This window comes from Phaseolus vulgaris, chromosome 6, assembly GCF_000499845.2.
Source record: "Phaseolus vulgaris cultivar G19833 chromosome 6, P. vulgaris v2.0, whole genome shotgun sequence".
NCBI lineage: Eukaryota > Viridiplantae > Streptophyta > Magnoliopsida > Fabales > Fabaceae > Phaseolus > Phaseolus vulgaris.
The window spans coordinates 31,056,774-31,083,995 of NC_023754.2; the positions used below are offsets into that span (position 1 = coordinate 31,056,774).

The window sequence follows — 27,222 nt, forward strand, 5'->3', positions numbered from 1 at the left end:
CAAGTACAGATAACAAAAGAAGAAAACTTAAAGGAACGAGTAAGAAGGCTACCGACACATAAGTAATTGTACAATTAGTTTCTGATACTATCTAGCTCCTCTTTATCCATACAGGTACATAATTTTTGTTGTAAAAGTGAAGGTTGCTTAAGATGGAGACATATTTGTGTTTCAATCTGTTTGTTTAGTGCGCTTTCTTGTCACGGGCCATCTTCTTTTCTGAAAAACATGTCTTACATGCAAAATGGCCAACACTTTTCTTTTCTTCACCTCTTTTGCTTTCAAACAGTGTCTGCAATTTGATTCTTTCTCAAATAACTCACAATTTGTACACTTATTCTTTGGATTACTTCAAATGCAAGTACTGAGAGAAGTTGAGGAATAAGGAGCCCACAATTTACCCCTTCATCCGTGTCAACTGAGCAATAATTATGGACAATGTCGTCTAAAACTAATTGATTGTCACACAGTAAAGCGAAAGTGATGTTTTGCATCTACTTTCCCCCTATTCTCCTCAATTTCTTTGGGTTGTTATTCAGAGGTAAACTTTAAACCTAGTTCAAACGATACCATATTAAAAGGTGGACTTTATAGTTTCACTTAACCTCATAAAATTGGTTTATGAGATGAGGTTTGCATTCATTTATATACTATGAAATGTTCTAATCTTTAATAAACGTGGGATTTCTAGTTGCCAAGATATTACAGATAGGCTTTCATATTCCTCAGACAGTGTGATTGTCTCGTTGACAAAACATGTTTTTACTCAATGAATGCTTTTTCTTTTAATCATTTTTCTGTTCATTATTGCTTCATTCATTTCAGTAATTACTTTGAGTTTTGGGGATGAACAATGATTAACAGAAATGGGGTTCTTGTGCACTTGATTTAACATAAAACATGACCGATGGTGAAACATAGTTTGGGTTCTTGAGATGTAGTGATTCTGACAAAAAGCCATGGTTTTCCCTTAACCAGGTTATTTTTGGGCATACATGAGAGGAATAAAAGTGGCCTACATCACTGCTTTACTAGCTTTATTTCTTTTTCACTATAAAATGATTTCTTTCTTCACTTGAATCATGAATGCTCTTCTACTGCTTAGCTGTTGGATGTCAAACTTTCATTCTCCCGCTCCCCTTTTCATATTTATTTAAATTATATGGTAACAATCATTGCTACTATTTTACTTGTGGTGTGTTCATTTCATTTTTTGGGTTTCTCATGTAATGTAATTAATGTATGAGTTGGTATTTGCACGATATTGCAGCAGCCTTTTTCTCTTCTTTTAATATCTTTTAATCAGTGGAGATTTTATGAGAGATTATGCAAGATTCACACTGCAATCTTTCTCATGATTACATTTGAATGGTTATGGTGGAAGTGAGGAAATTCCATACATTTATGCCATCATCATGGAGAGACTTTAGGCTTTAATCCTCGCATCAGAGTTAGGAATAGGGTCCTATCTCATTTCATTCGGTGTATTAGTCTTAATCTTAATTACATGTGTGTTTATCAGAAAAATTGTTGTTTTGAAATGCATTGTATTAAAGGAATGTTGTGATTTGTAACAGTAATGTTAAAGATCCTACATCAACTAGAGATTAAGACATTACCTAGTATATAAATATAGGTGCAAACCTCATTTTATAAGCCGATTTTATGAGATTGAGTTAGACGTAAAATTCGCGTAGTTTGAAATAATTGCTTGCACTTGTCCCACCAACAGTCACTATTACTATTAATGTGACTAAAAGGGTTGGATTTAACAAGAACAACCCAGATGAAATCCAGGCTTAAATACGATTACTTTTAGTTTTAAAGGTCTCAGGGTCTTGGGACAACAAGGCCCATTCTTTTAAATTCTTAAAGTTTGCTTCTTCTGACAAGGTATAGTATTCAATAAGTTAGGCATCAGGATCATCGACATGGGAACATATATAAATGGAAAAGTGTAGCAATAGGATTATCATACACCTTTGTCTTTACATTTTGTATTCGGTATAAAGCTAACCTTCTCACCATCATCTTTGTGTCAAGCAAAATAGCATAAAGAACTCTGCTCTTGCCTCAAACTATGGCACTTCAACACACTTCAAGCTGAATCAATTGAAAGGTAAGTTTATTCTCTTCAGTTTAATTCCAACTATTTCTGTCAATTCACATGAACTGCATATCTTCAAGCTAAATTTCTTTTCAATATCATTATTACAAGATTCTATCAGGCCATGCATACATGTGCTTCTAGCATTTAATATAATTACATTAGGCCACCAATTTCTTTACTTCAACTATTCATCTTATCGTGCCTTTTAAGACTTCCCACAAATGCCTTTAAAATTGACTGCTTTTCATTCTTGTTTTCAGTCATCTCATATCTGTAGACTGTTGCAAAGGTTGGTTCCATGCTGATTGAAGGAAAAATCATGATATTGTTGTTTTGATAGCACCATGGCTTTTCCTTTTCCTATGCTTGCTGATGTTTGTATCTTCCCTTTGGTGATCTTAGTTGTGGAATAGAGTGTTGCATATAAAAGATAAGGGGAAAAAAAAGAAATTGTTGTAAAAAGCTTCTCAAGAAATGTTTAAGCAATTTAAAAAATAAAAACCATTTGGAGCATGAATTTCCCTGTTTATAATAGATTACTGATGCTTTCTATTTTGATTTGTTTCAGATAGAGTTGGTGTTGACAAAGATCTTTGGACTAACAACAAGACTTCCATGAGTATAAAGGTTATTTGCAGGTAGTGATTTTTGGTGTCTTTAGAGGGAGAAAAGAAAAGTGGAGATAGTGTGATAGAGGTGGTGGTAGCATGAGTGATTTGAACGGTGAAAGATCAAAGCCATGGAACATATATCCATCTTCAAACCCTGGTCCATCACAGAGAGGAGGAGTTGATGAGGAAGGTCCATGGAAAAGCTTAGGGACATCTATGAGTGCTATTTCTTTTGGTTTTGTTGCCACAGCCATTTTGATTTCAATGTTTCTCATAATGGCCATTTTTGAACATTTGTTCAAACCTACCTCACAATTCTCCACGCCAGAATCTATGATGCCACGTTATCAGGAGCACTCACCACCAGTACCAACTGGAAAACAAGGAAATGCAGATTCAGTAAGTCTCTTCATGCTTTTCTTCCTATCAGCAACGTTTTATGCATGCCAAAATTAATATATTGCATGTTTTCATAATAATCTCAGAGATAATTATCTGATCTGCATAATCAAATTTTGAGAATTTGTTTTAAAGTAAAGAGAATAATGTGATTCTGCCTTTGTTTTGCAACTAATATTTCATGGATGCTTTGATGAAATACTTGTCTTAATTACTGTGAAAAAAATCAGTTTTAGGGTTACTTATATTTTTCGTGAAGAAAATACGTGTGTGATAAGTTGGCTAATTTAGACAAATGATTGTTGTTACTTGAGATGAGATGTTAGACTATAAAAAGTTGGTGATTATATTTTGGAAGTTATGTTGGTTGAATGATAAAGGGTGATTGATTATTTGTGACAGGTTCCAGCATGTTTTGCTTCTGATTTGTCAGTGCTGATGCCAGGGCACCAATATCCTACCTACATAGCTCAACCTGCTCCTCTCCCTTGTCAGAGGGAAGGGGCTTATTGGCCTTCTCATGAACACCATTTTCTGTTTAATTAGTGCATTTTTTTCCTAACCTTCAATATGTTATCAATCAACTTCTCCTCTCTCTGTATACAGATACTCAGAGACCACCCACCTGTGTCAATTTTATACATAAAAATATTGTATTTATATGCCAAAATGTGAAGCCAGTTTTTTCCAAGTTTAATGTACTTCAACTTCAGCAACTAAAGTTGCATCATATCATCAATGTTTCTTTTTAGTTTGTAGTTGCATTATTATCAGTATTTAGTGTTAGTTTTAAGTGATTGTAGTTTTGGTTTTGGTTTCTGATTTTCATAATTATATGCATGCCGTGACAGATTAGTGTTTGGAAGGATGAAAGCTAAGAGCAAAAAGTAGCAATGATAATAGTTTAGTTAGACAATAAGATTTGAGAAGATTAGTGATTGGAGAAGTATAATGAGAGAGTGTTTATTTTATGTCGCACGGATACTGATACGACATAGATACGAAAATACCTACAATATATAAAATGTAAAACACGGAGATACGAATCTATATATTATACAATTATGAATGATATAAATTGACAATAAATATTATGTGCACAAATATGTTATAGATTATTTTTTGGAGCAGAAAGATGTTTTTCATGACTGGTTCAAAACAATTTGTTTCTAATTAATGTATTTTTTCTTTTTAAAATTGTGTTAGAACCGTATTAAAATTGTAAGAAATTCAATAAATATTTTTTGAATTGGACACTTCACGAATATGTGTTCTACAAGTGTTATAGAATGTCGGTGTTCGATATAAGTATCCGACACCGTCACGTCATCGTATCCGACACCGTCACGTCATTTAAGAGAAGTATTCTTAAAAGCTGAAAGAACACAACACAAACTCATCAAACAACTCATATTTGTGTTCGGTAATTGCTATATTAGTGAATCATGAATAATTACATTATTTGTAGATTATTTGATAAATCAAAGGTTTATTTTTAATATAATCATTAATTTTATTAATTTATAGCCATGTGAGAAACCTTTCTTTTATGTATAACCAAGGTGTTCAGTGATGTTAATAATTATTTATAAAAACAGGATAAAATATGAGAAATATAGAATTAGAAATTATTGATATTTCATTAAAAGGCTCTATATAAAGAGTATAACAACATTAATTGAAATTAAAAAACAAAACATAATAGCCTATATTTCTAACTTGATTCTCAAAAAGCTTCGAATTTAACTTTTAAAAGAGCTTTTGTCAAAATGGTTCTGCAATAAATTAGCTTAATTTCGCCTTCTCGTAGCACATCTTTTAAGAAAATAACTTAATCTTACCATAAAAAATTGGATACTTTGAATAAGAAATAACTATTTGATTGTCTATAAAAATCTATTGGCTCACTTTGCTCATATATAAACTAACATGCACACATGTATGAATAAAATGAAAAAGACAAATTAAAAATAATTTGATGTAATTTTAAAAGCAAAATTGAAATAAAATGATAAAATCTTAATAAATAAATTTTTTATTTTAGAATAATAATCTTAAAAAATAATTTTTATTATAAAATTTTAATAAATAAAATATTTATAGTTAGAATAAAATATTAAAGTAAGTTGTTTTATAAAATACCTAAATTTAAATTATTTAAATTAATAAAAATATAATCATTTTATATTTATATTTAATTATTTATTTTACTATAATAAATTACATAAAAATTGATTATATTTATAATTTTATATATATATAATTAACAAGTCACAAAATTAGTGATCTTGTTTTCAAGTAATAGTACATCTTTTATCAAGACATGTTTTTAATACAAATAATTCATTAAATGTTAATCAAAATGTAATAATCTCTCATCAATTTCTAGTTTAAAAAAGATGATAAGGTTGATCAATAAAATCACTCCTAATATATACAAATCATAAAACATTGCAAAGATTTACTCTTTCTTTCTTTATATATGTTTTTTTCTGGTGTTAAAGTATTATGGATTATAATAAATGTTCTTGATTTTATTAAAAGTTTAGATTAATTTTCTATTTCGCACTTTTCCAATTCTGAAGAAAGGATGAAAGTATTTTGTAGCTCTATATTTTGCCAGTGAGAAATTCTACATGATTTGATACATCAGTTAATAATATACCAGTAAAAAAAACTCAAATATCAATAACTTCATCTCATAAGTATTCACTTTAAAATTAAAACAAGTCATAACTCAAATCAGTAATGAGAATGAATGTTTAAACATAATTTCTGAGCGTATTAAATTGATATACATATATTACTGTTTAGAGTGGAATTGATTTGTGATTGTAATTTTGAACAAGTCATGGTTTTAAACTGTGAAAGTTTACATTACAAGTGGAACTCCAGTGGTAGGGGAAAGCCACTGCAGTCTTCAGCAACTTGCACCTACCCCTCTTTAACTTTGCAAGAAGACCTCCATGATTAGCATAGCAAAATGAAGACTTGCAGAACAAAATGAAGACTTGCAGAAGAGAGTTTGGTGAAGGAAAGGCCTAAAAAAGAAAGAATGAGCTACAAGTCATCCAACATGTCTTCATCTGGTAATATCAAGGTCAGCAAAGAATACTTAACACGGAGAGAAATTCTGCCCTTATCAACAACAAGCTTTGCTCCAGAGACAACCCAATAGCCAGGAGACTCTTGTGGTCCTCTGCTCATCTCAGTTGTGTCAACAAATTTCAGAAGCTTCGGAGCTTGGACCGGAACCGGAGGGCCGCCCGGATAGACGGCAGAATTGATATTAACATCTGCTGGACGCGGCGGCGGCTTCTGAAATGTGGCTGTGAAGTGTTGGCTGATTAAAGTGGATATCAGTCCTGACTTGGCTCCCAACTTGGGGGATCCCTCCCACTCCGGATGCTTCACTGCCTTAGCTCCCAACACAGTTGAGAATCTAATTCTTAGGAAGAGTATGTTTTTTATGCCATAATTCTCAACTTGTAGTTGTGCTCCAGTTACTATTGAAAGATCCTCCTCGGATTCCACAGGAGCTGTGCACACATGAGAGAAATTCTTCCATTGAACCTTCTCATAGAATCTCCTATCATAAGACTTCCGCTGAAAGTTATCATTTGGGTCATCTTCAAGCTGGAAGATTTTTGGAAGTGATGAAAGGTGTTGCAAATGGATTGCCAACCGATTGCTTTTCTTACCTTCAAGATACAGACGGAGACCAGTTACTGGCCTCTTACCTACATCAACCTGTGATAACATGACATTATTCCTGGCTTTAGCACAGAGGTTATAAATTAGTATATATCCTATTAAATGTTTCTAATTACTTAACTGCTTTTTTAAACAAAAACCTTCTGTGTTCTTAACTTGTGTCCATGAACACAAACTAGAAAGTGCACTACATGTTCCTCCCAAAAAACAAACGAAATAGAGAATCAACGTCCACAAAGTTTAGAATGTCAGTTTAAAAAATGCTGAATCGATGAATGTTGACAACAAAATATACGAAGCATTATAGTTTACACCACATGAACAAAAAATATGCATCTATTGTTTGTAAGACTACGTTCCACTACATGGTAACAAAAATAAATCCTAAAAGCTTCTTCATACAATATTTACTCCCACATATTTCTCCTTCTTGATTGGTCCAACTAAATCACAAACTGTTAAGGACTGGCTAAACAAATGCGAGCAATTTTTCTCTAGATAACAAACAAATCCCTGAATCAAAAGCGCTATTAGCTTTTGGATGAGATTGCACTAAAATGGCACCTCAATTATATGAGGTCCAGATTTGAAATTTATCCTAGATGGCCCCAGTATATTCTTGATGTTACCTTACGTTTTGGTGAGGCATATGGGGACCCACTCTCAACTTCAATTCAAGCCTTAACTCAAGTATCTTGACCCCCCAACACTGTTTGAGCATAATATCCAGATGCATGTCAGAATGTTTAACACTAACTAACATACATTACCCACGCTGCTAACTTTGTAAAATTGCATGATACTGTAAAATTCAATCAGAATATAAAAAAATTCAATAGTTGACAGGGTGCCTCAAATTTCAACTCGGGTTTCTAATTCCTCTTACTGATGATTTGATGCATGAATTAGGGGGGTGAATTATGTATTGTAAACTGGATTTGAGACTGGATACCATCCACTGAGAATGGAATCTGGAGAAGAATACAAGACAACTTTAAGACTCATGCCCCGGCATTTCTAATATTTGGCTATGCCATTGGGTTAACCAATGTTCCTGTTTTATTCCAAGCATTAAAGGTTTGTCATCAACCTTTTCTACGACATTCTTGTTTACAGCCCTACACTTTAGGATCATGTGGTGCATCTCAAGACAATTTTCCAAATTATTCAGGACCAGAAATTATATCCAAGATCATGTTGTCCACTGACCCCTCTAAAATTCAGGCAGTGGCAAGATGGCCACAACCTTCAAATATCAATGGAAAAATGTTTACACAAATCACATACTTCTTTCTCGAAAATTTTATCTCTGTTTTCTCTTTCTTTCTGTCAGCGATAGTTACCATTCTTAATTCTGGTTTCCCTGCTTCTAGTTGTGGACGTCCTCGGAGTTGTTCTCCCCGAAATTCCGTCACACAAACCAAAAGACTTGAATGTGATTAGTTATGTTATGACCCAGAGAGGCAAAACCAATCAATACCTAAATATCTAGGACCAAAGAACAAAGTTTCACCTGTGTGGTATTAACATAAAGCTTTGGACCCATGAAGCTAAACTGTAAAGAAGCAGAACTTCGTTGCTTCCGTTGTGGACCAAGTGGAAGATCACTGAATACAGGTGCCCACTGCCTTGGCAGCTGGAATTCCAAGAATTGGTGGAGCTCTTGAACCGGTGGTTTATCTGCAAGATTCAATACATAATGAAGCATTTTAAACCAGTAAAGGTAATCAATCTGGAATAAACCAAAATTGAAGACAAACAATGAAAAAAAAGTGATCCATGGGAATTTAATTTTAAGAGAAAAATCTAAGCCCTGGGCAGTGTAATGATGCATATATGAATCACTAAGATCTAATCACTATTCTACTAATAAGGGTATGTTTTCATATGTTTCATTACTCGGTATTGCAAAGCAATGCCTAAACGCTATTAAGTCCTTGTGGGAGCAGCTATGCACTCTCCTAATGTCAGCACACAGATTTCTCCAACTGAATATTATTATGTTTGGTAAGGCGAATCTTTTAAAGAATTCATGACAGTAGGTTAATTCAAAGCCAACTGAATTAACAAATAGAATGAAAAAGAACTTCAACAAGCAAAGGAATCGAACGCTTCTATTCTATTCAAATGACATTTTTCCTTCACAGCCAAGAGAATAAAATGATCAATTAAAAAAATCATGAGCCTCCAGGGTAAAAATTACATCCTAGAAAATCATTTTGCTTCTGAAAACAAACATAAGGCTGGAAATTTGAAGTGTCAGCTGATCCAAAGGAATGAAGATGATTCAGTTTTTAACAGATTGAATATTTTTTTCTGTAAAGCATCAAAATACTGTCTTTACTTTCTTTGAAATAAACGAATAACAGTGTCAGCAATTGAATTCTTTAATCCTGGTTAGGAAAAAGTAAAGTTGATAAGGGTCTCCTTCTGACCTGTGTTTTGGGAGATAGTCAAGAAGATCAGAGTGGTGTAAGAAGCCATATGACTATCCCACAAGACAAATGATGTTTTTCCCAGTTTTAATGTATAGAGCAAATACCACTCCAACTATGAAAAAATATGAAAAATACTTTCACTTTTATACAATGTCAGTCTCCGGTGATCAATACAATTTATAATATTCCTGGGGATTTGTTAATTCAAAACTTATTATGCATTCAGCCAGAAGATGATCAAAACTCAATGAATATAAAGGAAAGTCTAACAGAATGTAATGGGAAGTCTATAACCATCCAGACAAAGATCACAAGTATTTTTGGTCATGCAACAAGAACAGTTAAAAGGTAGAGAGACCAGGCTGGTGGTCATTCTACAAGACAACTGTCTACAATAGCTCAGTTGCAGTAAGAATACTTCTCCTATGAATAAAAGACTTGCAAGCTATCTAAACTTTCAATAATTGCTTCAGTGCTTCAAAAAGTGGGGCAGGGGTGGACTTCACAAGTTTATTAATAGTAAACCATAAACTATAAAATTTTGCACCCAACAGAATCGCTCAGTCCACAACATAATGGACAACTGTTACAATCAAATACCAAAAGGAAGTATTATTTAGATAGAACATATGTAAAGAAAAAAAAAATTGCTTACATCGTAAATAAAGGTTTATGGCATGGCTCAAGAATCCACTCCCTGGCACTCCATTCAATAGAGATGTAATTGGAATGAATGACATTGAGATCACATCAGGCTCACACTGAACAGTTTGCAACCACTCATTGTGGGATAGGTTTCTGTCATCACTCCCACCCCTCCTCTTGCAAATGCTTACAATATCCTGTGGTAAAAAAAAAATAAGTACAATTGCTATGGTAAATACAAATACTAAAAATATTGTAAAAGTTAAATATTTTAAGCACACCTCATGTGAATAAGAACTCGATGGACTAATATTGGCAAATGTTAGCCTCTGCTCCCTGATTCCAAACTGTAGAGAAGCAATATTGATTACATACTGTCAAGTTTCAATCCAATATAGGAAGATAACAAAATGCTTATTGACAGAAAATATATATGGGTCTGTATCAATGGAAGACAGGATCAGAGATGAGCGATTGAAGATATTAAAATAGTACGGATTGCAGATTCATAACCCTCCAACTCAAAGTATAGACCTCTAGACTCTTCCCTAACTTCTTCTCTCAATTAGTCAGTCACTGCTCTAACTAACCTCCCATAGCCCCTTTTATCTCTAAATTCACATGTGAACACTCCCATCCCTATCTCCCTTTTCTCATTACATATGGTTCCTATACATTACAAAGATGATATTATATTATTCAAGAAAATAATTACAATTTATGAACCATGCACTCAAAAAATAATGAGTAATGACACTTGCACAAATTTATACACACTTGTCCCACACTCCAAACAGGTCATTTAGTAACATCTATGATTCGCTGTAACTTTATTTTTTATGGCCCAAATTGTAGCATACCACATAGTTCACGCAAATATCATTTCCATTTGCTATTACAATGTTTAATCAAACTATACATGGGAAGGGAGCCCTGGAACCAACATTAAATGCATGAATATCAAAGCAAAACACAGTACAAGACTCGATCAAATATCATAATCATTCTAAATTAGAGATTTCATATCAATTAGAGACATGACTAAATTATAGCTTAAATGTCAGTGCAAAACTCACCTTACAATTGAGATAGGTTTAAAATTCATTTTCTAAGATGATATAACCTATCCCAGTAAAGTTTGTTAGTCTATCGTGTTACCCCAATCGAGCCACTATCTATCCACAAATATCTAGTCCTTTGAATTAGGCATAAAGTCTACTAGACAAAAGTATTGAGATGTTTCATAAAATAGCAGGATAAATAGTGATTGGTCCCAAGATAAAAAATTTGCTCACAAACCTTGTTATTAGGGAAAACATGATCAGAAGCAACATAATGGCCATTGGCATCTAGAAACCTCCTATCTGCCATCTCTTTCAATTTTTTCTGAACATCAGCAGGTTGAAGAGTTGATGAGTGTTGCTGCTTCAAATATATAACATCTTTTCCCCCCATTTTCATACCAACAATTATATGGGTGCCAAAGGTATCAATAAACCTGAGAATTGTGAATAGTAACAGTTGGCCAGAGTCTCAAACAAAAAATACAGTAAAAAGAAAAACGAGTTATTCTATTAGAATTAAATAATTTTTAAGACAGTCAATTTATGTTGCTTGTCAACATGATTAAGCCATACAAACAAAAATTGAAAAATTTGCATTAAATGAAGAAATATATTATATCCAAATTAGTCCTAATTTGATAAGAAGTTTAGAACTTAGCACCACTAGAACATTTAAATGCAAATAAACAACCAAAACAAGAGAACAAATATGCCAAAATAAGCTTTTATCACATAAATTTGGCTTATAAAAGGCATACATCAACAATGAACCTCCTATTGTTGTTGTTATTGCTGTTATTTATAAGCCCAAGTCAAATTTTTCCATAAAAAGGAGATTGATCAGCAAAGAAAAGTTCAATTAAAACTATGTAATCTTGTCAGCTTAATGAAATTGAATCTTTTTAAAAGAATATTCAGATAGCGACTGTGTAATGACGTGAATGTGTTTTTACAATTCACCTCATTTATGCCGCCATTCCCAGAATTACATCTACCTATCATACAAAGGTGAAAATAGAAATGGAAAAATATATAATACTGGGGTTATTAATAAAACAACAGAAATATATCGGAGAACCTCCACATATTCCTCATTAAGGAATTATTATTTGTTCATTATCATCAAAGGTCATTTCTATCTTTCTGCTATAATGAATCTGCTTAAGGCCCACAGAACCTCAATCATTAAGAAGCTAGAGATCTGAAGGCCTCCATAGTTCCAAGAGCTGACCAAGATGTCAAAACTAGAACTTAGAGGGTGATGATATTTCATTTGACAAGGAATTAGAAACCGTCTGATCAAGATTACATTAACAAAACTCAATTCACCTTGCTAAAGCAGGTGGGTCCCACGATGATGGCACAGCTTTTTTAACATGGTCGCAGAGGACCATTTGAGACTTCTCCAATGCAACAGTATATAGTGTAATTAACACCCCATCAAAAGCGAGGGACTTTGTAAGGGCTGCATCTCTCTGCCAACTACCAGAAAATTCAAACATTGTATTGAAAAGCCCTGATGGTATTTTCCCAGTCAAAGATAAGTCCTGATTGAATTGCTCTGACATCTGAAAGCATTTAAATGAAGTAAACAGCCACTGAACAGGAGATAATGCATGTTTCTTAAAACTTAAAATGCTGACAAAAAGAAAGTCATTACCACTGCAATAGCAAATTATAAACAAAAGAAATATTTTGTTCTGTCCCTTCAAAAGCACGCAGAAGCATAAATATTCAAAGATCAAAAGCCTTTAGAAACCTACCAACAGATTTATAACTTGAAGATGATTTGCCTACTTAGTGATACATATAACACACTAAGCGGTTAGGGCATGTCAGATGCTTTTGCAATAGCTTATAAGATTATTTACATATGGCCTACCAAGGAAAGAAAACCAACAGCAATCAAACTGACAGATACTACCTGTTGAGCCAATCCCCCGTTGGCTTTAAACAGAGGGTGTTATCAAAGCCAATCAACCAGGACACATCATACTGAACAAATTTCATCATGCATCATGGTTTCAAACACATAACAGTAAAGTTTTGACAGTGATGATGACCAAACACCTGTTCACTTTTGAAATATGAAGCTAGAGTAAGACCTTCATATACATTCCATCTATCATCTACTAAAAAGTGCATTCCAAAGGGGGATCATGAGCAAAACACTGACGTGAAAGGAAATGGGTAAAAAGATGCACAACAATGCTCGTAGTTTATTTCTAAGTAACAGCCAAAAATTTCATTAAACAATGCATGATTTCAGAATTCAATTCACCTCCAGAAGTAAAACAGGAAAGTTTACCTGTTGAAAAGACAGAACATCGGACCTGAACCGAGTGCGTTCCCCTTTATCACATTTAATTGATTTGGAAACATTTGGTATGGAAACTCCACCAGGTAGTACAACCTCTCTTACATAATTTTCATCTATCTCAATCAAGCGTGAATTTACAGAATCTCCTTTACAATATTTAAGCCTTATATCAGTGGATATATCATAACCACGACCGATGGACCCAATTGCAATCTCAGCAGCTACAGGAGCGGGAACTTTAAGTGCCATATCTTAGCATATCATTTCTCTTCACTGAAAAGGAACCAAATCCCACAATTCAGCACTCTTAAGCAGTTATCATTTTGTGTCAGAAATTAGGAGCTTTGTTAACACATATAATACATGGAGTCACCTTCTAAAACACACAGACCATGCATAGAAACCAAACTATAAATGATTACTGGGGCAACTAACTAGAAAAGAGAAACTTAAGATTGATCTCAAAACCGACAAAGGAGAAATTTCGAGGAGAGAATGGTGCAAAACTAGTAAAGCATTTACTCCTTTAAGCTGGGCTGAAAAAGGAAATTAAAAAGCGACAGTAATATATATTTTTTGGCGCAATGATTCATGATAGCCTGGTGAAGTCTCTGCACAGTGCCCCACAAATGAAAAGCTAGGCTGCAATTCAGGAATTGGATGCCCCACACACCCCAGAGCTCAGCATGTACTTCAAACAAACGCATTCTTAGTCAAAACTTGTAATTAAACCAAATTTAGTGCTTAAAGCGTACATAATTACGGTGCAAGATGAGCTTCCACACTTTCTCTATGGCCCTGAAAATGGAGGCGCCGCCCAATACCCAATCAGCGATCAGGCTCAGCAGTGGGTGGTTTGTAGCTGGGATTTCAAAACCCTAAAGTAAAAGTTGGATTCTTGAAATGGTGGGTTGAGAGAGAGAGAGAGAGAGAGAGAGAGGGAGAGAGAGACAAATGGAAACTGGAACAGAGGTGGACTTACATTTGAAGTAATTAATAATTAATTTAAAAGTATTGACTATTGAATGAGAAAGAGAAAGAGTGAGAGCAATAATAGCATTCACCCATTCTCTCTCAAACATTCATTCTACTTTTCCTTGCAAACTATAATTTGCAAATTATTATCTGCATATTCAACTATTTCTAAGACTAATCTTATTTTGTAATCAAACATCTTTTCACTATTTTTGTACAAGATATCGAATGAAAAGTAAATGTATTTAGCATGAGGAAAGTAAAAAGTGTAAAAAGTTGAAAGATGGTAAAAAAAAGATAGTGAAACAGTGAGAGTAGTGAAGAAACATAGGAAGAAAGTAAAAGATGGTAATGGATTTTACAGTGAGTGTAACATTACATACACATGTACTACTTAGTTTAGTGCTACCTCTGCACATTCATTTTATTTAGTCATCTACACATGACATCATAGTCTCTCTGTCTGTCTCTGTCTTGTCTCTGTGTCTCTCTGCTACCCACAGTTAATGAGCAAAAACATGAGGAATGGGTATGGAAGGATTGGCACCCAGAAGGCAAGATCCATGGATGATTGCAGCTCTGAAGCAGGTGATGCGAAAGGAGAGATATTCGGAGTGATACTGGGTAGGAGTGCTTCAGTTTCAAGCAGGTGTTGTTCTGCATCAGAGGGGTTTGAAGTTACAATGAAAAGGGCATTCTCAATGGGAAGATCTTCATCGGTTTCAGAGAGGTACTGCAGGATCGATGAGACAGCAATGGAATCGGGCATTGAAGAATCGAAGGAGGAGAGGGGAGTGAGGATGAAGATGAAGATCCTGAAAGCATGTAAGAGGCTTCTTCGATTCCCATTCTAGTCTTCACTCTTCACTTCTCAGACATCACACCTTTCTCATTTATCATCATCTTTCATATTGCAAAACTAGATTGTGAATTGTGATCTCAAACTTCCATAAGATTAATCAACTTTTTCTTCTTCCTTCATTTCTTTCTTTTCACTGCCAATTATTTTACATCATTTCTAATAATTGAGTAACAGTAATCATGTGAAACATTAATATAAACTAAAAAAGGTTTTTTTCAAAACATGTGGCTTTGGTCCAACAACTTTGAGTGGGTGACAGATCAGATATTTACGAGGATGTTTATTACGTAAATCAACAACTTCTATTCTTGTAATAATTATTTTCTTCTGAAGAAATCTTGTTACAGACTTTAGCAAAAGTAATAGATGAATTGGGAATGATTTTTAATGAAAATTATATTACTAATAAAGGCAATAAAACCGAAGTCGTTAGAATAGAAGTAATTTTGATTAAATTTTTAGTTAATATTTAATTACAATTTATTAAGATGATAGGAATAGAATAAATTAGTGAATTATAGGAAATTGGAATGAAATAGAAAAAATAGTGAATTATAGGAAATTGAGTTAAGATAAATAATTATAATAGAAAGAAATAGGTAAAATAAGGAGCGGGAATAGTGGAAAATTGTGTTGTTGAGATTCAATTTGAAAGAGAGATATTTGGATTATATAATAAATCTTTCATTCACTTTTCACTTTTCATATAATAATAATAATAATAATAATAATAATCCATGGGAGAGGACTCGCCCAAAAACAAAGTCAAATTCCTCTGCAGCTACGCCGGCAAGGTCCTTCCACGGCCCTCCGACGGCCTCCTCAGGTACGTCGGCGGCGAGACTCGGGTCGTTTCAGTGCACCGCGACATCACCTTCTCCGGTACCCCCTCCCTTCCGTTTCAACCATTCAATTCAATTCACCCTAATTTCAATTCAATTCTTCCATTTCAACTACTGAATTCACCTTAATTTCAATTGAATTGAATTGCATTGCATTGCATGAATTGATTTCAGAGCTGATGAAGAAGGTGGGGAGCATGGTGGAGGGGGAGGTGGTGCTCAAGTACCAGCTCGTCCCCGAAGATCTGGACGCGTTGGTGTCGGTTAGGACGGAGGAAGACGTGAAGCACATGATCCAGGAGCACGACCGCCACCACACCGGATTGCTCCGTGCGTTCCTCTTTCCCCCTTTCCGGCCGCCTCTGCCTGCCTCCGAACCCTATCTCTTGGAGCAGCGTTACATCGACGCCATCAATGGGATCCTCCGAACAAGCCCTAGGGCTACCAGGGGCTCTGCCTGTTCTTCCCCTGTATCAACCTCACCCGATGCAGGGGACATGTACTCCCCTCGCTTTCCCAATTCCAATTCCCATTGTAGTGCGATGCAGAGAGTGCGAAGCTCTCCGAATCTGACGAACATGGGTGGATTGGATCAGCAAGGTCATCATTATCAGCAGCATCATCCCCATCTTCCTTTTCACAACTATCCCTCTTTCTCTACTTCTAGACCACCCCAAGATCCTCAAATGGGAAGGCTTGGAGGAAGGGGTACCTCCATTAACTACCACTACTCAAACACCAGACAACAACCCCACAGAGGAGGAGGCTACGGCGGCTACCCTGATGACTCTGCAGCCTATGGGAATGCCCATCTTCCCCTTCATAGCCTCTCCAGAAGTCCTAGAAGGAAAACTGTATGGGACTAAACCCCACCTCCTTCTTCCCCATCTCATCTCATCTCTGTATATACAATTCTTTCGGGGACAACTTTTGTAGAAGGACACACCTATCAATCAAAGCCACTCTCTGCTAAATTCTCCTCCTTTTTTTTCTTTTCAAATTCCACAAACACTACCTTTTTAAAACATACTCTCTTTTTTTAACTGACTTCAAACTTTTCAAGATAAAGTATGTATAATGTAGGATGAACATTTTAATATATGTGCTGATAAAATATCATGTTTGAGTTTAAAAATTATAACCTTTTTTTTTTATTTCCTTCCACACTAACCAACCACTATTGTATCTTTATGCGTTTCAACTAATTTAATCGTTAATTTTTTGTTGATAGTTTATAACTTGTTCCAAGTGTGCAGATAAGCCTGAGAGAACCTCAAATTTAGCCATGCATTCAGGATTTGATTAGATATGGATACAGCTGAGGGGAAGAGCAAAAAGAGAAATAGTAAATTAAAAGAGGGCATTGGAAAAGCTGACAACATTTGGGACTTCAAAGATGATGGCCTGAATGCACCATTTTAAATTCTAGTAGGTGGTGGTGGTGACTTCGACATCTTCTATATAATCAAATCAAATAAATTAAAAAGTACACAAACTGAAAATTTTTAATGTTTGACCACAACTTTAAACACTAATATATCGCCTGCTAATAAATTACAATATTTAAAGAATAAGCCGTAAATTATAACGTATTTTACGTAAATTACTATACTTTCTATATCCGTTCATTCCAACTGTATACGAAGCAAAATACTTCCAACAAAGATGAGAAGAAACCAATAAATACCAGTACTACGAAAGACAAAATTCCAGGGTACAAAGCGCGAATCAATGAGCACCAACTAAATCCGTGTCTAATTATATATAGAAAATACGCACCCACTCTCCATTGACAAAAAATGTTAAGAATTCGGAACAGAAAAAAACATATAATGGAAAAAGAAAAATACTAACAATAATCTCTATTGATAACTAGCTCATTTAGAGTCAGTGAAATCTGCATCGATGACATCACCCTCGGGTCCCTTGCCTGAAGATTCTGAGGGGCCAGCATCGGCACCAGGTGGTGGAGTAGGGCCTCCTGCGGCAGCAGCTCCTGGTTGGTTATATAGGGACTGACCAAGCTGCATAACTTCCTGATTGAGGGCAGCCATGGCATCCTTAATAGCTTGGATCGCATCCCCAGATATCGCATCTTTAAGCTCCCCTAGTTTTGCTTCAACCTTCTCTTTCACAGGGCCCGGAACCTTGTCTCCAAGCTCTTTCAATTGTTTCTCTGTCTGGTACACAACAGAATCTGCCTGGTTCTTTGTGTCAATGGCATCCCTCTTCTCTTTATCTTCCTTTGAAAATTTCTCAGCTTCATTCACCATTCTAGCCACCTGTATTACATTCACGAGACAGCATAAACATTCCTACCTCAAACACGACCCTCCCATGACCAAAAAATTGGCGTTTCTTTCATGTAATCAATACAACAGAAGCAACTAGCAATAAAAAAGCAATATACAAAAGTTTCGACCATAGTAGATACCTCATCTGAAGGTAAGGTGCTAGCACCAGTAATGGTAATATCTTGCTTCTTTCCTGTGCCCTTATCAATAGCAGCGACCGAGAGAATGCCATTGGCATCAATATCGAATTTGACCTCAATCTGGGGAACTCCACGAGGTGCAGGAGGGATACCATCCAGGCGGAAGCTACCAAGTGATTTATTGTCCCTGACAAATTCTCTCTCACCCTGAAGGACATTGATTTCTACACTGGTTTGTCCATCAGCAGCGGTGGAGAAAACCTCGGACTTTGAGGTGGGAAGAGTAGTGTTTCTAGGGATAATTTTTGTCATCACACCACCTAGAGTTTCCAGACCCAAAGATAATGGAGAGACATCCAAGAGCACAATGTCACTGACGTCTCCGGCCAAGACACCAGCCTAAAAGCACAAATTACCAAAAAGATTAATCAATGATAATAGAGTACTGATCTGAAAATAAAAGTTTTACTGAAGACTCTCGAATTTATAAAAAACACTCTCAGTCCCTCCCCTGCCCCTTCAAGTTAAGCAATTCTTCAAAGATAAAAGCTAAATCCCACCTGAACTGCAGCTCCAAGGGCAACCACTTCGTCTGGATTGACAGTGACATTTGGGTCCTTGCCAGTCAACTTCTTTACAAGCTCCTGGACGGCTGGGATCCGTGTTGATCCACCCACAAGGATAACCTCATCAAGATCCTTGAAGGAGAGTTTTGCATCCCTCAATGAGTTTTCAACTGGTGTCCTGAGCCTGAACACAATTCATACAAGTACAAACATGGTTAAGTAGTTTCTTCCGCTTTGGTGAAAGCAGCAAAATCTTATGTTTGCCATCCATTCAAATTCAATGCAATTCAAATTTACTGTTACCTGTCAAGAAGATCTGAACACAGTTCCTCGAATTTAGCCCTTGTGAGGGTTGTCTCGATATGTTTGGGACCATCCGCTGTAGCAGTAATGAACGGTAAACTGAAAACATTGGCACAAAATCTCAGTGGTTTGCTTAATAGCACAAGTCACAATGCAATGAAAAAAAATACAGGGAAAAAATGTAGTAATTGGAACAACCGAGAAAGGAAAATACCTAAGGTTAGTTTGAGTCAATGATGAGAGCTCCATCTTGGCTTTCTCGGCTGTCTCAGTGAGACGCTGAAGAGCTTGTTTGTCTTTCAAGAGGTCTATGCCTTCATCTCTCTTGAAGTTGGAAGCCAACCAGTCAACAATTCTCTACAGCCAAAGAAAGGTACAAAAGAAAACAGTCAGCGAACCACAATTAACAGAAGTTTCTACAATTTATCAGAATCAGAAAAAATCGCAACCTTATCAAAATCATCACCACCCAGGTGAGTATCCCCAGAAGTAGACAGCACCTCAAACACTCCATCGCCAACCTCAAGCACGGAGACATCAAAGGTGCCACCTCCAAGGTCAAAGACCAAGATAGTTTCATTGTTTTTCCTTTCAAAGCCATAGGCCAAGGATGCAGCAGTTGGTTCGTTGATAATCCTAAGAACCTCAAAACCAGCAATCCTACCAGCATCCTTGGTAGCAGTCCTCTGCGAGTCATTGAAATAAGCAGGAACAGTAACAACAGCCTTGGTCACTTTATCGTTCAAAAACTTGGAAGCATCGTCCACAAGCTTCCTCAACACCTACACAGCACACACAAGTGGCTATCAATAACACAGCAACCCAGCAAGTAACATTGTGAATGTAAGAAAATAGAAAGAAAAGAAAAATGACCTGGGCAGAAATTTCTTCAGCAGCGAACTGTTTACCAATGGCGGGGCAATCGAGTTTGACGTTGCCGTTGTCGTCTCTGATGACTTTGTAAGAGACCTGCTTGGATTCCTCGTCTACCTCAGACATCTTCCTGCCAATGAACCTCTTGACGGAGAAGAAGGTGTTCTCGGGGTTGACGACGGCCTGACGCTTGGCGATTTGGCCGACGAGTCTGTCGCCGTTTTTGGTGTAGGCGACGACGGAGGGGGTGGTTCTCTGGCCCTCGGCGTTGGTGATGATGGTGGGCTTGCCGCCTTCCATGGCGGCGACGGCGGAGTTGGTGGTTCCCAAGTCGATACCAACGACTTTCTCATTGACGACACGGAGAGGAAGGACCCTCCTGGGCTTGCTCTTGACCTTGATGAAGGCTTTGGTGTTTAGCCTCTGACCTAAGAATAGGGTTCGGGAACCGGCGAAGGAGGGGGTTCCGAGACCGTGTATTTGAGCGGTTGAGGAAGCCATGTTTAATTAGTACGGCGGAACCCTAATTATGGTAATTGAGAGATAGAGAGAGAAAAAGAGAGAGAGAAAGAGAGAGAGAAGGTGAGAGGCTAAGAGCGTGGTTGGAAGCTCAGAGAAGAAGGGATGAAGAAGAATAAGAAGGAGGGTTTTGGGAGAGGATCAGCAGGTGCTTCGTTATGTTACATGCTTTTAGTTTTAAAGATATTTTTAATTATTTTTAATTATTTAAATTATAAGATTACAAATTTATTATTATATATATAAAAATTAAATTTTAATTAATTTAAAGCGTATTTTAGTTAATTTATATCTACATTTATGAAAGGGAATTTATTTTTAACTGTTTTTGGTATATATATGTTTTTCTCATTTTATCTTTATATATTAGTATATTCTGTCTTTTTTATTGATCACAAACAGGTTCAGAAGTTTTTAAAATTTAGCAAATTTTTAAAAGGTGATCATCTTGCAAAATTGATTTTTTGGTTTCGTGTTTCTTTTTTTTTCTCTTAATTAAAACAGTGGGATATTTTATAAATTTTTTTATTATTATTAATATTTTATTTTTAACAAATTTTTAAAATGCGGTTACTTCTAAATTTGCTTTTTCTGGATTTCATCTTTTTTTTCTCTTAATTGAAACATGGTGAGATATTTTACAAAATGATTTTTATTTTATTCTTATTAATATTTTATTTTTTTAATTATTTTGTTTTTTTATAATTTTAAAAGTTAAAAATAAGTCGTTTTTAATTTTAAAAATTTATTTTATTTATTATTGTTTAGTATACCATGTTATGTTATTTAAAAAGTGGAGAAATTTGTAAAATTTATTATTTAGATTATTTTTTTCAATTGTTATTAGTCATTTTACTTTATTGAGCGTTAATAAATGAGTAGCGTGGTTACCAAATGCGGAGCGTTGTTGAATCTGAAAAAAAGAAAAATTATTTGTTCATTTGTTCATTACTTCATTAAGTAGCAGTTTACAAATAGCAGAGCTGGGCCATGAGAGGTGGATCCCAGACCACGCACCAATTATCAGTAAGGGAGAAACCTAGGTCACGAGAGTCCATGCGTGTGGAGTGGATGACACATTTAAGCGTAACACAAGTATAGAGTCACTAGAAAAATATGACCTATAAGGGTCGTGTTCCAGGGCGCGAGCTGCATACATGACACGTGGACAAATAGGGCGCTCTCAAGGCGGGTGACACCAGAGATCAAGTGCATGAGGAGGCATCCAGGTGGCACCCCGACAGAGGATGCACTCTAGTTAGGGGACCCCACGTGTCCTCGAACCCCGCGTCGTAAGCATCAACAACATCCCAGTCATTTCAACCTCGGTTTCTTCAAATCTCTTGGCTTGTTGAAGGAGCTCGGCCTCAACATTACCCATGTGCACTTCTCGATTGATGGACCTTTCTTTTAGTCGTGCATCTTGGCCTTGGAGGCCTTAGCCGCCTCTTCCAACTCGATGACCTGGATTCGCAGGAGCAAGATTTTTGCCTCCAGCTCGATAGCCTCTTGGCACTTGTCATGAAGTCGTTTTAAGAGGTCCTTTTCAGATTGGCAGAGGCTATTCAACTCCTGTTTCAGTGCGGCCTCGCAGGTAGCAAACAAACGAGCCAGCAGGGCCGTTTCTTCTTTAGCTTTGGCCTCTACCAGCGCCACCCTCGCCTCAGGCTTAGTTATGAGGGCGTTGGATTGGGCAAGAAGAGCCCCAAAGTTGAGGCCCAACATTTCCCTCGCAGCAGTCTCTCACCTGAGTCCACTATCATCTCTAGATAGAAGCCTTTGAGGGCATGTTGTAGGACATCAGGAAGTTCAGGAGTAGATGGAGTTACAGGAACGCTTATCCCACCGTCCGCAAGTGCGAAGAGATCAGAGGATGAGGGAGCGCTTGGTGTCTGGCCTCGGAACAATGTCAGGCGACCGACAGTAGAGGAATGAGAGACCGTCACCGTTGTAGGCCTAAGCCTTTTAGAAATCGGCCCTTCGGCGGAATCCTCATCAGACTCGATCTCCACTACCTTTCCGCAAGGAAGTGGAGCGGGAGATGCTTGGGCCGCGACGAGAGGAACCGCGACGAAGGAGGCAGTAGGAGAGGGCGCGACAATAGTAGAAGCGAGGGCATGAGGGCAAGAGGTGCCCGCACCCCCAGACAACCATCGACGCAGAGTCAGGATGCCAGCCAGCTTGACCCGTTTCTCTTTATTCAGAACCATCCCTGTGTGCAAGAATACAAAGGGAATCAGTTCCTCGAGGATCCTGAGTTTCTTGAAACCTAAGTCAGGGAAACCCACGCTCGAAAGGACCCCATAAAAGGGAACAGAGAAAGCTTAAAATGCAGGGGGTTACACATCCCCAGGTGGTTATCAAGCGTTAGAATCGATAGATAAGGGTGATCGATAGTTAAAGTTCATACCTTTGATCAAGTAGGATGAAGGTTCTATAAGATGTAGAGAGAAACGCGAGAGTGCTCGAGGAAGAAGACGAAACAATCAAGGATGTTTCAGAGAGTGATGGAACAGTGGTTGAATGAGAGATTTAGTGTGATATTATCCTAATTTGATAGGTCTTTCAGAAACGTTTACCCCCAGAAGCAGTAGACCTTGTCTGTAGGTTCTTTCAGTACTCTCCCAATTTGAGATGCACTGCATTAAGTTGAATATCTCCATTTTTCATAATTTACTTTTGGCATATTGGGATACATCACTTTCGCTAATGATATAATGGCACTGCAGTACATGAAAGAAATGCAGTAAATATATATGCAGAAGCTTAAATCAGAGGAATCAGTAGTGTACGAATATAACTTTCTGCGCACCATCCTTGGCCTATGGCCACACCTGGGTGGTGATAGGTTGGCCATAGGCTGCCCTTCTTTATGATCCCCATGAGAATGAACTTCTGTGAAGTACTAGCAGGTTATAGAATTATATTTATTATATTATATAACATGATGATAGTTCTTTCTCATACTCAAATGACAATTGAACTTGTTTTCTGTTGTACCTTTCTTGGTTGTTCCAATTACTACATTTTTTCCCTGTATTTTTTTTCATTGCATTGTGACTTCGTGCTATTAAGCAAATCACTGAGATTTTGTGTCAATGTTTTCCGTTTACCATGGTTCCAAACATACCCTCACAAGGGTTATTATTTTCATAATTTGCGCATTTAGGATGATATCTTGGTTGGAGACTCTAAGTGGTGTGATGAAGTGGTTGTCCTTGGAGCTGCAGTTCAGGTGTGATTTAGCTTTTATCTTTGAAGAATCCCTTAATTTGAAGGGGCAGGGGAGGGGGACTGAGAGTGTCTTTTATTATCAGTTTTGTTTTGATTCATTTGATCAACTTGGAGTTTTTGGGACGTCACATTCCAGAATGCCAGTGAAATGTTTCTTAGTGAGCAACACTTGGATTCAGAAATTTTAGCTGGACTAGCTGTTGTTGTAATCATGGATGGGTCCCAGACACTTTTGTATATTATTTTTTTATTGCCAGTTGCCTATGTTGTATTGAAAAACGTCAATTTTATGGTCATGGGAAGGGCATTTTAGTAGCAATGCTTATACAGTGCTTATACATGTGAGAATGGTGAATGAAGTAGAGAAATTTTTAAAGTAAGACAAAGAGAATAGGAACGCAATTGATACTAAGAACCAAGCAGATTCTGTGATGTACCATACAGAGAAACAATTGAAAGAGCTTGGAGACAAGGTTCCGGGCCCTTTGAAAGAGAAAGTTGAAGCAAAACTAGGAGAGCTTAAAAGACGCAATATCTTAGGTTCGACCCAAGCTATTAAGGATGTTATGGGTGTCCTCAATCAGAAAGTTATACAGCTTGGTCAATCCCTTTACAAGCATCAGGAGCTCCTGGCGTAGGAGGCGGGTGCCGACTCTGGCCCCTCAAAATCTTCAGGAAAGGGACTAGACAGTGATGTCATCAATACAGATTTCACCAGCTCTAAATAAACTAGTTATCAATAGAGATTATTCCTATCGATAGATTATATTTATAACTAACTGGACCATCCAGATGTCTATCATCAGCTTCTATATTCGTTCATTCTAATATATATCATTACTAGAATGAAGAGAAGTTGTTGTCCGTTCATTTTAACATATATCATTGCTAGAATGAAGAGAAGTTGTTGAGAGACATTTCGATAGTTGGTTATAAATATAATTTCTATTGATAACTAACAATAATCTTTATTATAACTAGCTCGAGTCGGTCAGTCGGTGAAATCTGCATCCCTAGTCTGAAGATTCTGAGGAGTCAGCGTCGGCACCAGGTAGGAGACTAGGGCCTCCTGCGCCAGGAGTTCCTGGGTGGTTGTAAAGGGACTCTGCATAACTTCCTGATTGAGGACAGTCATGGCATCCTTAATAGCTTGGGTTGAGCCCCAGATATTGCGTCTTTAAGCTCTCCTAGTTTTGCCTCAACCTTCTTTTTCACAGGGCCAGGAACCTTGTCTCCAAGTTCTTTCAATTGTTTCTTTGTCTGGTACACCACAGAATCTGCTTGGTTCTTAGTGTCAATTGTGTGTCTCTCTTCTCTTTGTCTTTCTTTGAAAACTTCTCTGTTTCATTCACCATTCTCGCCACCTGAATGGAGACAGCAGTAAGCATTCCTACCTCAAACTCTCCTCCCAAACAGAAGAAGAAGAAGAAGCAGTAGCAGATATCAAGAGGAGAATGGCGTAGATGACAATAGCTATGTGTGGCCCTGCGTTGAACCTCCTTCCTTAGAAAACATGCAATGAACATTTGAAGTCTGAAGGCATTCCCCAACGCCAATGCAGTGTTTGATGTAAAAGGGGGAGGTGGATTGTGTTGTATATTTAATCGATTATCAACTATTTTTTATAACCAACTATTTTTTATGACATAACTGACTGTGTCTTATGTATTTTGGGCACGTGAGAAGTTAAAAAATGTAATTATAACTTTTTGAAATTTAAAATATTGTACTCAACTTTACATGCAAGTACATGCAAGTAATGGAAAATGTTCATGGTGAATAAAATTGATTTTCAATAATTTGTGAAGGGTATTTAATAAGTTGTGCATCTACCTGGGCATTCATCACCTTCTCAATCCACGCCCTCATTCGCTAATAAATGTAAATAAGGAGTTCATTTTCTTCTTTCTGCCTCTAAATAAGGAGTACATGGTGCTAATTTTTTTCAAACATAATTTTCACTTTCAATTTTATATTTTATGTAACACCATTAGAGAAAAGTTTTGTTGACACCATAAATAATAAAAAAAATATACCTTTAATATTGTAAATAATAATATAATAACATATTTAAATTAAAAAATAAAATATTAATTAATTATAGTGTAAAGTGTGTTTTCACATGTGTTAATATACGAGGATCCTAAATAAGTGTCCATAACTTACAGTATCGAGAAAAGTATTAAATTGTAGGGTTAATATTCTTTTCATTTTTATAATATAATTTGAAATTTATTTTATTCCTAAATTAAACTTAAACTTTAGAGTATAATTTAAAATTTATTTTTATTCTCAATTTAAACTTAAAATTATCAAGTTATTTATAGTTGAAATAGGTTCTATCGAGTTTTTTTTTTTAGTCGAAGTAAAATGATAACTTTTTTCCTTTTTTTTCTAATGTTCCAAACATACTTCTAGAATCATGTATATTATAATATTAAAAAATTGATATCAGTTATAATTGTTATGCATATATAAGCATGAAAATTCAAGAATTAAAATCAGTTTTAATTATTTTGTATAAAAAAAGTTTAAAATATTTAAGAAATATATTACAATTAATTTTGTTTATATTAAAATATAATCTTATAATTATAATTAATGTAACTTTTCTCTTAATAATTATTCATTAAATTGATAACTCGTTATACCCTGCTAACTAATATATTTTAGGATTGTCATTTTATTAACTGAAGGAACGAATAATATTAATTTTAATATATTTTTTATGTAAAATATTATTTTATATAAAAAATAAAGTTAAAATTATTATCACGACAAAAATAAAAATTAACGTTATTATCAAGTTTCATTTCAATCATCCATAATAATAACATCTAACAATTTAAACCAGAAACAAAAGTAATGAAAAACATATTTAATCTTATATGGTATTAAACCAACACATGTTTCTGTATGTGAATTTGGAATCTAAAATTCCTGCACAACATCATGTTTTCCTTTGATAAAAAACATTAAGTTTCTCAATAGGTTATATGTTTTACTAACCTATTTTTGTTACACAATATGTTATGTATTCAAGTTTCTTGTTTGTTAAAACTTTTTTTTTTTTCAGTTTAAAAAAGTAATTCACTTGATCATATTCAAGTACCTTCTCTTCCACTAGGATCAAAAGTGTAACATTAAAAACTGGTGTGGTCCCACTCAAACAACTACAAATCAACAAAGTTATGGTCAAAGTCTAAAAATTAGTCTTCAATTAGGTGACTCATTAGAGAATTCAGCAGAAAAACAGAGAGTTAAAGTTTAAATGTGATGAAGAGTTAAGAATTGGAAGTAGAAAAGATGACTG

The 27,222-nt window shown here is 35.8% G+C and overlaps 4 protein-coding genes and 1 long non-coding RNA gene across 8 annotated transcripts; 3 read left to right on the plus strand and 2 right to left on the minus strand.

Annotated features, from left to right (window-relative positions):
- The first annotated feature begins 1,899 nt into the window (after positions 1–1,899).
- Positions 1,900–2,822, plus strand: LOC137832915 (uncharacterized). Its single transcript, XR_011084635.1, has 3 exons — positions 1,900–2,119; positions 2,371–2,399; positions 2,679–2,822. It is a non-coding gene; the product is annotated as an uncharacterized lncRNA (long non-coding RNA).
- Positions 2,823–2,937: 115 nt separating this feature from the next.
- LOC137833597 (uncharacterized) lies at positions 2,938–3,666 on the plus strand. The gene is made up of 2 exons (XM_068641938.1): positions 2,938–3,120; positions 3,523–3,666. Exons 1-2 carry the CDS (start codon positions 2,938–2,940, stop codon positions 3,664–3,666), a joined length of 327 nt encoding a protein of 108 aa, XP_068498039.1.
- Positions 3,667–5,790: 2,124 nt separating this feature from the next.
- LOC137832918 (MACPF domain-containing protein At4g24290) lies at positions 5,791–15,233 on the minus strand. Of its 4 annotated transcripts, XM_068641312.1 has the most exons (9): positions 14,087–14,269; positions 13,675–13,992; positions 13,290–13,574; positions 12,311–12,549; positions 11,217–11,415; positions 10,199–10,264; positions 9,928–10,114; positions 8,348–8,514; positions 5,791–6,870 (listed from the first exon to the last, which is right to left on the minus strand). In XM_068641312.1, the coding sequence occupies exons 3-9, from the start codon at positions 13,548–13,550 to the stop codon at positions 6,181–6,183; spliced, it is 1,809 nt and encodes a 602-aa protein (XP_068497413.1). In that variant the 5' UTR covers positions 13,551–13,574; positions 13,675–13,992; positions 14,087–14,269; the 3' UTR covers positions 5,791–6,180. The 4 variants fall into 4 exon arrangements, with proteins under 4 accessions (XP_068497413.1, XP_068497415.1, XP_068497414.1 ...); XM_068641314.1 differs by lacking the exons at positions 13,675–13,992; positions 14,087–14,269 and adding an exon at positions 14,660–15,233; XM_068641313.1 differs by lacking the exons at positions 13,675–13,992; positions 14,087–14,269 and adding an exon at positions 14,686–15,204.
- A 120-nt stretch (positions 15,234–15,353) lies between these two features.
- On the plus strand, positions 15,354–16,954 carry LOC137832921 (RAF-like serine/threonine-protein kinase PRAF). The gene is made up of 2 exons (XM_068641317.1): positions 15,354–16,020; positions 16,155–16,954. The coding sequence occupies exons 1-2, from the start codon at positions 15,876–15,878 to the stop codon at positions 16,844–16,846; spliced, it is 837 nt and encodes a 278-aa protein (XP_068497418.1). The 5' UTR covers positions 15,354–15,875; the 3' UTR covers positions 16,847–16,954.
- A 758-nt stretch (positions 16,955–17,712) lies between these two features.
- On the minus strand, positions 17,713–20,860 carry LOC137832917 (stromal 70 kDa heat shock-related protein, chloroplastic-like). Its single transcript, XM_068641310.1, has 7 exons — positions 20,157–20,860; positions 19,733–20,065; positions 19,498–19,640; positions 19,284–19,382; positions 18,975–19,164; positions 18,415–18,813; positions 17,713–18,262 (listed from the first exon to the last, which is right to left on the minus strand). The coding sequence occupies exons 1-7, from the start codon at positions 20,655–20,657 to the stop codon at positions 17,858–17,860; spliced, it is 2,070 nt and encodes a 689-aa protein (XP_068497411.1). The 5' UTR covers positions 20,658–20,860; the 3' UTR covers positions 17,713–17,857.
- Between the last annotated feature and the right edge of the window lie 6,362 nt (positions 20,861–27,222).